Raw genomic sequence first — 13,115 nt, 5'->3', positions numbered from 1 at the left:
GGAAATAGTTGGTTTGGGGGCTGGAGGAGGGAAGTCAAGTGGCCACTATCAAAGTGCCATCTGCACAGCAGGAGGTAAACTGGATGTTCACTTTGTATAGAATTGATCCAATTTAAGTAAACTGTTTTCCTGAACTAAAATCTTACAAGAACAGTTGGGAAAGTGGGGAAATAAGGGTGAGTTCATTGTATATTCTTGGGTCAGAACCAGAACACATCTCTAAGAGCCCAAGACAGCTCAGTAAGTCATTATTCACAGGCTATAAATTCATTCCTTTCCAACAGTCATTTAAGCAGTTTGTCCACTTAAATTGAAAACCCAAACCCTTGTTCTAAAAACACTTAAGACAATACCAGGACAGTCATTTCCCAGGAGCAGAAATCCCTGCTGTGCTGCCTTTTGGAAAAAAGGTACAGGTCATTGCCCATCCTCCTTCCTCTTTATCCCTGCTGGTCTATGGTCTTTTCCTGGAGCAGTCAGAGATCCTGGGCCTCCTGATAATTATAGCCATTCTTGGCAAAATTCATTTTTGCATCATTAGTCAAACCATTTGCATCATCTACGTAACTATTAAAGACCAGTGGCAACCACCTAAAATAGATTAATATACTCTTAAAATGCAGAAGGCTGATTCTCATTGAAAAATCAGCTTGTTTGGGTAGGATTTTCTTCAATGCATTCAGTGAAAACAAAAAAGGACTAATTTAGAAAGTAACTTTTAAGTGCACATGAGCTATAAAGACAAATATAAGCTGCCTAAAATGCAGTCAGAGCTTGAGTCACAACAGGTTTTCTTTGCTTTTTCTTCTTTTTTTTTCTTTTTTTTTTAGTGTATACAAACACAGCAGGCAATCTGGGCACTTGGACTTTCTAGACAGGCAGAAGAATGTTGCACAAGTCTTAAGTTTAAGTCAATTCAACTTTGCAGTGGATCCCTCTTTCCTTTAAAGAAACACAAAAACAAAACAGAAAACAACACTCCCCCTCCCCCCATGGTTTCTTTCTTGGAATGGCTGCACCTCTTATAAGATGGCTTCATTTTTGTGATCTATGAAAGGAAAAGGAAATAAAGTGCTTCTTGAGAATAAATCAAAATAAATATACATATTTAATGGCAGGAAAAAAGAGTTCTGAAGGGCTACCGCCAGCCAGGTCTTTTCTCAAATGAGTCTTTTTGCCCAAAACTTTTTCAAGAGTAATCTGCACAACTGTTGAAGATGCCAAAATTTGCTTTAGTAGCAGAGTTTGTGTCTGCTCCATCACTGGTTTGTAAAATCTGTGCAAAACACCTTTGCCCAAAGTGCTACTCCTCCTGCACAACAGCATCAAATAAAATACAAAAGGAAGAGAAGAAATATAAGAACGGGAAATAAAATAATAAAAAAAAAAGGAGAAGGAAAAAAATCCACCCAGTTACATCGACTTCATCCCGTTGGCAGTGGTGTTCTCCGAGATGCCGTCACTCACAGCTGCTGAGTCATGGAGGCCAGAGTAATCCTTGAGTTCAGAGTTTGTCAGGAGCAGGGGCTGCTCCCCCTTCTTGTGTGGCAGGAGGGGCTGCCGAGTGTAATGTTCCCCATCCGGGATGTTCTCAGGCAGGTTCTGGTTCTTGCTCTCTGGCAGCAGCAGGATGCAGATGATGCAGATGAGTGTGCAGCAGGCGAAGATGACGTGGTGGAGGAAGTAGCCTTTCTGGTTGTGGAGCTCCATGATGGGGGCGGTCAAGCGGCCAAAGCCTGCGCTGGCCAGGACCAGCCCCAGCCCACCTCCCCTGCAAACAGAAGCAGAGGGGAAAACAATTACACTCAAGTATCATTTCACACCCATTTAACTGCCCCCACATAAGAAGAAGATTTATCATGTGAGTGTGTAGACAGCACTCTAAAGTACTCCCAGTTTCAAGTATTCCCACATTCAGTGAGGGAAAACCAGATCTTGCTTAGCATGCCAGCCTTGTCCACTTACACAAGACCCACCAATGAGCAGTAAGTGCAGAAGTCAATTTTGGCTGCCTCTAAAGTATCTGGCACCATTCAGCAGTGGAGGCAGGAGATCAGACTTTACAAGGCACTGCCTCGATCCATTATACCAAACATTGAGTGCTGAAACACTTTCTACACAAAATCATGTTGTGGCTGGAACTTCTCAAAACACTGATGTAATAAAATGTGTAATTTTCAGGAAAAAAGAAAGTGTAAAAAGAGACTCATCTTCCTCCAGCTAGAGGCACAGAAGCGGCTTGTGAAAGACCAATTCGGTAGTCTCTCCTGACGTTTGGCTATGCAAGCAAACTCTCTTGCAATTCCTTGTCTTGCTTATCAGCATCTCTGCAGGCCTTGGTGCAGGCAGGCCTGGCACACCTCACAATACCGGGCCTGTCTCTGCTGGGTGACCCCACACAGAAGTGGCACTGCGGGTGTTTCTCTGGGGCAGGCCATTCCCTCCTGCTGTGGCATGACTGAGGTCTTGGGCCAGCAGTGTCACCCTTAAATGAATCATTTTAACAAAATCTGTCAGAGTGGCGTCTTGTCCTTTATCTTCCAAAGACCCTGCTGCCTGCAGAGGGAGATCTCCCTGTAAATTTAATCACTGGCACCCTGCTTGCCTACCAAGCCTGTGTGAGTAAGACGCTTCCTGCACTTCCTCTGGGAAATGCCTTCTATTCCCAAACCGTCTGGAGATCAGAGGGGCTCAGGTGTTCAGTTCCTAGCCCAATGCAGAGCTGTTACTATCAGCAAAAGCTGACTCTTACAGAAGACAATTTGCAGAAGGCAAATGGACTGCTTTACGTCAAATACTTGGGAAAAACCAGTTTCACTGACTATTAAGCACACTAGAAATCAATGTACCATAAACCTATGAATGCCAAATTCACTCAGCCAACCACCATGTTAAAGCTAATCTTCACTCAATCCTTTCCAAAACCCACTGCTGCTTACTTGACAGCCAAAGGACAGCAAACATAGTTTTCAAAAGATGCTCTTGGGACAGTGACTGGATCAAAAATTCACATATGTATGTTCCAGTTCTTCAGACACAGCAGAGCATCTTTCACAGACAACAGGGACTTCCCCAAATGCTGCAAAAGCCCTTATTAAAAACTTGCCAGCTTTCTGATGGCAATTTAGAAACCCAGCTGAATGCAACTATTGTGCAACTGGCCTCCCTGCAACTTCATTAATACACTCACATGAGTAATTGACACAACCAGTCCCAAATGCATGGCAAATCTCTCTCCAAGCTGGCCCTGGAGCAACAAAAGCCTGGCTCATTTACATCAGTGATTGCTATGGCTAAATTGTATCTCAACCCCCCTGAGAAGGACCTGAGGTGAGTTTTAAATGCTGCTGTAGAAGGACATCAAGCAAGCTGAAAGAAAACGGGAAAAGGCAACAACAAAGACGGCTCTGTCATTTATGGGTCAAGTGGCTTCAGATTCGCAGGGGGGAAAGAAGTTTTTCCATATGACGTCAGTAATTAGAGTAGGCGTTACTTTTTCCAGTGCCATCAAAACCTGGCAGAAGAAGGCTTGAAAGTACATTTTGTTAAGTGCTCTAACTACATTACAGATGTGAAAATGTGAAAGGGAAAAAAAAAAAAAAGGAGAAAACTGAAAATACTGTCAGGAATTTTTTGTTGTTTCCTTGCACATCAGGAAAACAGCCACAGGGCAAGAGAGGCAGCACCCTCATGATTCACAGTTTTTGCAGGTGACAAGGGGCAGCAGGTGGAAAAGAAAAACATTCTGAGTGCTTTGGGGCATTGCTCCTTGTCAGCACGAGGTCCTCTACGGCAGGGGCCACCGTCTGTGCTTCAAACACTCTCCAGATGCAGAGTGGAGCCTGAAGAGGGAGTTAAGGGCTGCTGGCACCCACAGTGAGTCCCAGCTTTCTCACTCAGACTTCTGCCTGCCAGTGGCTGCTGTTGGGGACTTTCCCATGGCATGGCCCCATGGATGATGGATCAGGGTCACTTCCCCAACCCCTGCTCACCCACTGACAGTGGGGAGGGATGGTTTGCAAGGAGGTTCATGGTCCCAATGTGGGCAAATTACAAAGGGACCTTCGTTCAAAATTTTGTCCTCAGAAAGGTCCTGCTTGTTCATGGGGTAGAATTTCCTTGCTTGCTACCTCAGTGTTTTTCCAGAGAGTAGCAAGACATCCTCACTGACATCCTAAGGGAAGGGCCTTGTAAGCACTCCTCAGGAGAGCAGAGAATTGTTAATCCTGTCTTTGGACAGCCATGACTACATTGAGCAAATGGGTCAACACATGGCATGGCTCAGAGTACAAGAGAGCCAGAGAGATGCCCAGGTTAAAGGAGACTTTGGGAGAGCACCTGCTTCAGCCTCCTGCTCTAAAATCGGACCAGGTTTTCCAGGCTTAGCCCAGTCAGTTCAGCAACTTCTCAAAGTCAGTCCCTGAAAACCTCCACAGTTTTTCCCTGCCCATACGTAAGTGACATTTTGTGCACTCAGCCCCCAGGCCAGAGGTTCAGTAACACATCAGGATACCCTTGGCCTCATGGAGCAAGGCACCACCTTTGAGAAGCCAGGCCTTGTTCAGGTCCCAGTAAACAGCCCTGCATCCCACTGTGTTGAGGAAAACATTCAGTGCAGGTAGCTGGGTGTGCAAGATTCTGTGTCAGCTGCAGATTGAGCTCTGGGGGGCAGGACCCCAAGGCAAGAGGCTGTGAACTGGTGCAGACCCTCTGTGTGAATGTGACTGCTGAGTGGCTCCTGGGTGGTCAGACAGGAAAATTTCCTCAACAACTGGAAATTTGGCTTGAGGCAGCTACTAATGGGAAAAGACCCTAATTCAGCCATTGCTGTCCACTCTCAATTCCTTTGGCTGTGTGGGCACAAAAGCAGGACACTGAGAGGAAAAAACAGGAAGATGGTTTCTTCCACTTTATAGTAACTAAGTATGTGGAGGATGAGGAGAGGACATTCTGTATTTTGTTCAGACTATTCCTACTTAGTAGACATGCAGGCTGTAGTGGTGTGAAGGTTATTCCACATGGATTATCAGTGACACTTGGTGCTTTAATTAGCATTGGGACAAAGGTCTGTACTTTATACCCTGGTATAAAGAAGGGTAGCTCCTGGTGAAGCCTCCCTGCCTACTGCCAGGAGATGGGGGTGCAGTGTGCAGATCCAAAGGACCCCTCTGTGACACATGACAGTGTGGAACAGTGTGGACAGTTCATGTTGCTGGAGCAGGTGGCATCTCTTAGTGATGAAGATCTGGCTGTTCTCCACCTGGAACTGTTCATCTCAACACCAGAGCAGCAGCGATGGATGGGTGCTGTGGGTTTGCTATCATGCCACTGTTACTCCGGGTAATGGCAATGCTGTTTTCTGCCCTCAGGGATGGGGGACTGCAGATAATGGACTTGATCAGGAAAACCCCAGAGACAACCCCAGTGCCTTCCTTTTCCTTAAGGTTCCTCGAGATCCAACCAAAAGCATGTTAGTATCATAGAATGGTTTGGGTTGGAAGGGACCTTAAAGATCATCTAGTTCCAACCCCCAAGGGGCGTTCAGGGTGGCATTTTGGAGAGCAGGTTATGGGGAAATAGCCAGATCCCACCAAAAGACAAGACAGAAGGCAGCTTAATCACACCTCTGCCTGAGACAGATTTATGCACTGTCCTGAGCTACACCCCCTAATTACAACCCTGAGTGGATCTTACTGTGGTGGTAGGATGGCAAAGCAGTGCAGAGTGTCATCATTTCTCTAAATAAACAGGGAACCTGAGGCATATCTAGCTGTTGTCACTCGTCTGGTGCTACCCAGCAGAATCAGGGGAAGCAGAATTTTGGCTCCCAGCCAGGATTTTTTCCCCCTCCTTGTAGCAACATAAGTGATTTAAGGGAAAAAAGCTTGCTAAGTTCAGACTGCACATCTGACCCTACTTGGCAGATTCTCTTCTGGCTGACACAGTCAATTCCTTATCTGTGTGTCTTTCAAACAGAGACAAGGAGAAAATTAAAGAGGCATACAAACACCAAACTGATTGACACACACATAAATGAATAGCTGTTAGTGTTTTGGGCTGCTGTGTAATCTCACTGCTCACTGTCTTTTCCTGTGGAAATAATGTTATCTGTAAAATACATTCACAAATTTAGATAGCCTGAAAAAAAGGCCATGGAGCAAGGAGACTCTGGCTACTCAGATGACAGTTTTGCAATAATACTTTTACAAAGTTACTGAAAAGGCATAAAATTTGGAGGGGACAAAAAAAAAATATCCTCTTTCCTCCACTCTCTCTCCCTCCCACCCATATGACCTACATTCCTGGGAAATCCAGTGGAGTCGGAGCAGACTCCTGAATTGCTGTGGCATTGCTGAAAGCATAATCCAGAACACAGAAGCACAACCTTTGTGCTGTGAAACGTGACAGTGTGGGTATAAAATGATACAAACCCCTCACTGTACAAAGATGTGTTATGGGAAACTCTCCAACAAACATAATTTGTCTGATTTCTCCTATTTCCCAGGATGAAAGTGCTCGTCTTTCAAAAAACTTTGAGCCTCTGCTAAGATAGATCTGTATGTGAAGAGAAAGACAACCTTATCTGCAATAAAGGCAGAGAGGCAGGCTTGCAGAGGACCTCTGAGCACCAAAGGCATTTACACCACATGTTTCAACACCTCCCTTCCACCAAAACACCCCTGCAGCTGTCCTGGTTAACCTGCCCTATGGAAGCAGGGATTGCTTGCACCTATGTCCTCTTCTGCACACTCCTGTAATTTTTCTTTTACTATCAAGCTGCAGACTCACCAGATCACTGCCTGAACAAACCCCGCAGAGTTAGTGAAGCAATAACGATGTCCAGCCACACCAACTGATGCAGCTGAATATTTAAGACCCTACCATGCTGCAATTCATGTGCTGCCAGGCCTGCTCATCATCACCACGATGGGACACAAGGTGGAGCCATGGAAAACTAAGCCTCTCTATACACAGGCACACATTTGCTTTGGCAGACTGACTGCGGCAACTATAAAAAGCAGCCCCCAAGTTGCTGTGAGGTCTCCAATTACATGGGGCTTCCCCTCCCATACAATGTGTTAAGTTACACAGCCCATTATCAATTAAATGAGGATAATTTTGTCCCCATCTTTTGAGGGGGGCTCCAAAATCTCACCTGATTACTGTGGGTGTGATTTCAGCACAGAAGAACACGCTGAGGCTTCCAACAGCATGCGAAGAAAACATACCCACGATGGAAAACGCAACAGAGAATTTGTCTTTGACGCTGTCACTCATACCTGGCAAGAGAAGTGTGTTCATAAAAAGTAAGAATGAGGTCAAACTTCCAAGGAAGAAAACAAGTAAAGAGGTTTATATTCCTCTTCTCCCTTGACAAGAATTTGAGTAATTTTGTAATACTAATTTAAAACTGGTATTTATAAAATCCATTCCCCAAGCACCTGAGATACTAACACACATGAAAAAAAAGGCAGCGATGTCTGAATTTTTTATGCTCAGCCACCACAGAAAAGGTAAAACCCACAAAAAACCAGACCTTTGGACAGTCTTTTAGGCACCAGCCTCTTCCCTCTCATGTTTGACAGACAAATGGAGGCAGGCAACATTCCTCAAGCTGCCGAATGTCTTGTACAGTGCAACTTGGGCACTGAGGAGGCTCCCAGGACAAGAGAGGAAAGAACTAGAAGTGCTCCCATCTCTGTACTAAGCCCCTACATGTGATCAGTCTGCAAACTCTGTTGTAACTCCCAGCCTGACAGCCTTTACCTAACAACTCTGGGCAAGAACAGCCGATGTCAAGGACGGTGAAGAGCTCCCTTAAGTCAGGGCCGTTTGCTCAATCATTTCACGGCTGGATGGCAGCAAGGTTTCTGGGAGTAAACAGTGTCTATCAAGCACTTGGAGAAACCTCAGTAAATCTTAACAAAGCTCAAAGAAACTGTCTCTGGCCATGATGATCTCTCACTTGATCCCCACTTGCCACCTTCTGTGGGCAGGGGTGGGACATCTGATCAGGGTTGTACAAGCTCATGTGGCCTGTCCTGGCCAGCAAGGAGGCCACATCACTCACAGGGAGTATTGCACCATACAAGGGGAACACATCATGCCTGGCAAGAGCACTGGGGAAAGGACTGGAATTTTGCAGCCAACACTCCCCCCCACCTTTCTACAGCCAAGCCCCAAGGCCTGCCTGAAGAAAGAACTGCTCATCAGGGTGCAGTCCCAAGCAGGCATACTGTCTGGGTTGGATCCAACGAAAATTAATACCTGCCTTTTTTCTTGCTGAATATATCAGCTCTCAGGTGAGCAAAAGATGTTTGGGAGCTCTTTGGTTACATCTTCTGAAATGTGCTACAGCCTGCTCAGGGCTAAGCCCTTTCTGCAGTGCACCCCAAGTCTGGGGGAGAGAGCAAATTCTGCCAGCTGATGAGGAGGTAAGCACAGCATCCTGAAAACCATGGGTCTCTGACCACTCTTGCATAGTGGGTGAGGCTACACCACTGACCCCCTCAAGGGGTCATGACTGCTCAGCAGAACAGACCTTGGAAAAGCTGGACAAGACAGCTCCATCAAATCTGATACACAAAGGTAAATTTTGCTCCCCTGTAGTTTGCCACTGCATTGCTCTTACAGTACTTCAGCTTGGGAATGAATTTTTTGAGGTGTTTAAGTCCCCTTATAAAAGCATCCTTAAGGTGTTTTAATCCCCTTTTCTTTTCTGGAAAAAAAAATAAATCTGAGATTCCTGAACTGGGAATGCTGCTTCTCAGGAGGAGGCTGAGAAAGTCTTACCCTGTACCTCAAACTTTGGGGGGACCGACCTCTGCACTCTCTCTTGACATGCAGAGGTGAGCCTGTGTGGAGGGGGTGCTACCAAGAGGCTGCACAAGATGAGCAGGCCTGCCTATGAATGGGGTCTCAAGGCACTGCACAGGAGTGGGCTTTCCCCCTGCACCCCTCTATGGCAGCAGCTGTGCTCTGGGTGTTTTGGCCCAGGCCTTTTGTGTCTACCTGGGGGAGTGCTTCCCACATGATGCAGATTTGTCTGTAAACCATACCTGAGTCTGGAAGTTGACTGTATTTTCCAATCACTGGATCCAAGACCGCAGAAGTCAGAGAAAGATAAAAAAGAGAAAGGGAGAGAAAACAAGAACATACTGTTTTTATATGTTCATTTATCCAAAAGAAAAGAAAAAAGGTAAATCCCACAGGCCACCCTAGCCCCACCTCCCCCACTCCCAATTCTTTCCCTTGCCAAAAAGGTCACATCTTTCCCCGGCCACCAGATAGGACATGCTGTTTCCAGGCTCATCTCAGCTGGAAGACTGCATAGTAATGAGACAATGATAACAAACCAGCAGCAAAGCATATTTAAAAGCCCCAGAATTACTGCTGGGATTAACACAAAGGCCTCTTTGTTGTTAATGAAGGGGGAGAACAGAAAATGCCCTCCTGCTGCAGCCCTGAGGGAATGGCCAACAGAAGCTTGGGTTAGAGAGCAAAATCTGGGCATCAGTGCTGTCACACTGTTGGGAGACCTATTCCTCTCCAAAACCATGAGCTGATGGTCCATGTGTCACACTAGCCACCAATTGTAACCACACAGGAGCACACGGAAGCACTGGGCAGCAGCACAAGCTGGGCACAGCTCTGCTGGTCATCTCCCACTAGGATTCAGTGACTTCCCAAAGGTGACACGCCGGAGTTCACAGGAAGGGTTAAACGTGGTGAGCTTCAAGGTCTGCTGCAGGTTTGTGGCTGGTGGAGAATATCCCCCTCTCTCTCACACCATTCTCAAATTCTGATTTCATTTGCCAATTACACCCAACAACCATGCAGGGTGCTGTGACAGATATCATAATAAGCAGGGTCAGTGCTTCTCTCCAAACACTGTCTAGCTCTTCTGAGGAAAAGTTGTGGGGAAACTGGGGGGAGTTGAGCAGCTCTGAAGTTCGAGGATGCCTTTCTCTCCTCTTCTCAAGAAGAGTAGAGTCAGAAAGGCTGAGGAGGGCACTGCATTGAGACTGCCAATGTAGCACCAAGCACCTAAAGCCATGCCTGATCTTAGTTTTAGCAACTTGGCTCACAAAACCACCTAAACCTGTTATGGAAAAGGTTGCAATGAGTCCTACAGGGTGTTCCTTTCCACCTCCCTCATAAATTTTTTTGTTGAAAAACTGCAACCAGATTTTTGTGGCTCTGGAGCAGACTAAAGGCTCTGACACACCTCTCAACTAAGCAAGTGTGTGTTTATTACCTCAACAGCCTCAACAAACATCTCCCATCCTTAAAAAAAAAAAATTAAAATGGGCAAATGTAATGTAGAGAGACCCTGATGACACCACCAGAAGAATGTGGAGTTTTGGGAGGTTGCACACATGCACAGAGTGAATCTGCATGTGAATGGGCTCAGTCCATCAACAGACTGGGGATGAGGTGGGGCCATGGGACTTCTCCCACTCTCAGCTGGGATTCCTGGACATGATAAATATGTGCTCAAAGGGAATGTAAACATCTGTGCCAAGCTGGGAGCAAACACACACGATTCTGGAGTTTCCTCCATGTCATGAAAGAGGTTCCCTGTTTGCCTCCTACACTCCCACAAATAGTGTGTTTGCTAAAGGTTAACTTCGTAAATGCCTCCGGGAAACAGAGTCTGTAAATATGCACAATTCCTGCTGGTTCGGAGCCACCTTCAGCATATGCAGAAATGTGAAAACTTTCTACCCTCAATGCAAAAAGCTCTTTCTTATTAAGGCCCCCAATTATTTCTAACAGAAATTAAAACCAGGAATAACCAGTGTTCTGATGTTCGTCTCACATCCAGTTTGTCCAAAGTATGTCTCAACCCTCTCCCCCCTTCTTTGGGGTGGGGTTTCATGGGACAGAGATCTATCTAATGATTGGCAACTATGAGAGTGGCAAGGCACATCCCACCTACCCTCTGCTTCAACACCTTTCTGATTCATCAAGTTCAACTTGATGAATCAAGTTGAATCTCCTCAACCAATAAAAAATGAAGACAATGAAATAAAATCAAAGAAGGAAAGGGAATATTTCTATAGAAGATTTAATAGCTGAAGCATCTCAAAAGGGCCAGACAAAAGTTACTGCCTGCAAAGGAAGGGGTGGAACACTCACTTTTGGCAAGAACAACCCATTTGAAATGCTGTGTTACCTCCCAAAATCATGTGTATACATTTACATAGACTATACATATTCACTGTGTTAAAAGTAGGGTCTTTCAGCTGCATAACTCCATGCTGCCTGTATATTACCTATTCCTAGCAAGATGCTAAGAGCTGGCAGAGGACATACACCTACTGCTCTAACTTCTGCATGGTTTAGAGGCCACTTGAGAAGCAGACTTGAGTGGGAAAGTTTTTATTTTCCAACACCTATCCAGTTCTTTCCCTGGGGGTTATTTCACTAAAATAAAATCAAAAGCATTTCTTGTTTCCTTGCTTGTTTTCTCAGTGACAACCCTGGATACAGCACCAATGCTCAATAAGCTTCACCATGGGAATCACCCAGAATACAATGCCTCTTGTTAATGAGCCTGAGAAACAAGTGTTTGGGGAAACCTTCAAACAAATTCAGCTTCTCAAACTAGGCAGGTGTTTGATGTGACAAATCTGGGAAAGGCAAAGGAAATGCAAGTATTTCCTGGTGCCTTATTTGCATGTTAAACTTGCACGGTCCTGAAAAGCTCTCATCTCCAACTTACAGTTGAGAAGGCCCAGCTGCAGGAGTGATGCCAGAGCTGTAAGTATCATGAAGAGCAGGAGTCCTCCTCTCCTCCCCAGAAACCCGACCACAGGGCACATGGCCAGGCAGGATGCCAACGCAATCCCAGCCATGGTGTAGTAGTCCGCATAGAAGTTGTGGGTAATTGCCATCTTCGCTTCATGCCCCATCATACTTTTTGCAAAACAGTGGTGTATGCCATAACCAGTCAGCCTGGAGGTAACAGGGGAAGGAAAGAGAGACCATTGCTGAGAGGGCAGAACACACTCTGCAATGTAATTCAGTGTAGGGAGATACTAAAGCAGGAATAAAACACCTTAAGTTAGGAAACTTATGTCTAGGTGCTACTGTAAAAATAAGCAATGATGAAAAGAAGCAAAAGAAAAAAATCCCTATTCAACCAAATATTTGCTGGCTTTATTCAGGTAGCTGCTGCTCACGGTATGATCAGGGCACGGGGAACTTTAGAAGAAATCCTAGTGCGCGACAGGTCTTCCCACTGTATTTGAGAAATCCCATTCCCAGAGAAGGACATCCCTCCGTTCCCAGTGCATCTGCTGACAGCCACAGAGCCAGCACTGCTGTGATGAAGTAGCCTGTGTGCTTGGACAGCAAAACACCAGGAACACCCACCTGTCTGTGGCATCTGGTCATACTAAGTACAAACATTACATCTCACTTCTCAAGCTAGCCTGTTAAAACTGAAAACCCCTGAGAAAGGAGTATTTGAAGTCATAGGTGCTGCAATGATTATTAGAGTTGTGAAACAATAAGCTCCAATTCAGCCTACACATTTACACCTCCCTTCATAGCAATGTGTCTCCTCCTCTTTAAAAACCTTCTTTGAGATGCTGCTGATCGACATCTTACCATCGCATTTCACTCCTCTTTCTCCTGTCTCACTCTGCACCTCCAAAAAATAGAAAAGAAAAAAAAAGGAAGAAAGAGCAGGGGGCTGGATGTACACAAGTCAGATGAGAAGCCCCAGCATCACCTCTGATGTGGTACAAAATAGCAGCAGGGGTGCAACAGGAGAGGTCAATGCTCTCAACTGCACCCATCACAGCTCAAGTATCTCTGCCAGGAAGAGCCTCCTGTCCCTGGCACTTACACAAGACAAACCTCATGGCACAAATTAATAGTGGCTGAGAAAGTGGGAGACACAGATCCAGGTCTCCAAAAAAAAAAAGGATGGCAGGTATATTACACTGAGACACTTCTATCCTCCTGAAGGTCAGGAATTTGAAGCTCTGTCAGTGTAAACTGGATATCAAAATAAGCATAGAAACCGCTGGGGAGAGATGCAGTTGGTGGGTGCGTGACAGCCCAGGGCCTGAAGAGCTTCTCGTGCAAACTTGTGAAACAAT

General features: G+C 45.7%; 1 protein-coding gene across 2 annotated transcripts in view; it reads right to left on the bottom strand.

Annotated features, from left to right (window-relative positions):
* Positions 1 to 799: 799 nt before the first annotated feature.
* Positions 800 to 13,115, bottom strand: part of SLC22A23 (solute carrier family 22 member 23) — a 106,374-nt gene continuing 94,058 nt past the window's right edge. For both annotated transcript variants that reach the window (XM_082292082.1, XM_082292083.1), the window contains 4 exons: positions 11,729 to 11,961; positions 9,060 to 9,092; positions 7,157 to 7,280; positions 800 to 1,771 (listed from right to left, as the gene is read on the bottom strand). In XM_082292082.1, the coding sequence (XP_082148208.1) occupies positions 1,414 to 1,771; positions 7,157 to 7,280; positions 9,060 to 9,092; positions 11,729 to 11,961 (748 nt within the window). In that variant the 3' untranslated portion in view covers positions 800 to 1,413. The remainder of the gene's footprint in view (positions 1,772 to 7,156; positions 7,281 to 9,059; positions 9,093 to 11,728; positions 11,962 to 13,115) is intronic.

The sequence above is a fragment of the Coloeus monedula genome, assembly GCF_965178545.1.
Source record: "Coloeus monedula genome assembly, chromosome: 1".
NCBI lineage: Eukaryota > Metazoa > Chordata > Aves > Passeriformes > Corvidae > Coloeus > Coloeus monedula.
The sequence above is the reverse complement of the archived record's forward strand: the minus strand, read 5'-3'. Positions and strand labels throughout refer to the sequence as shown.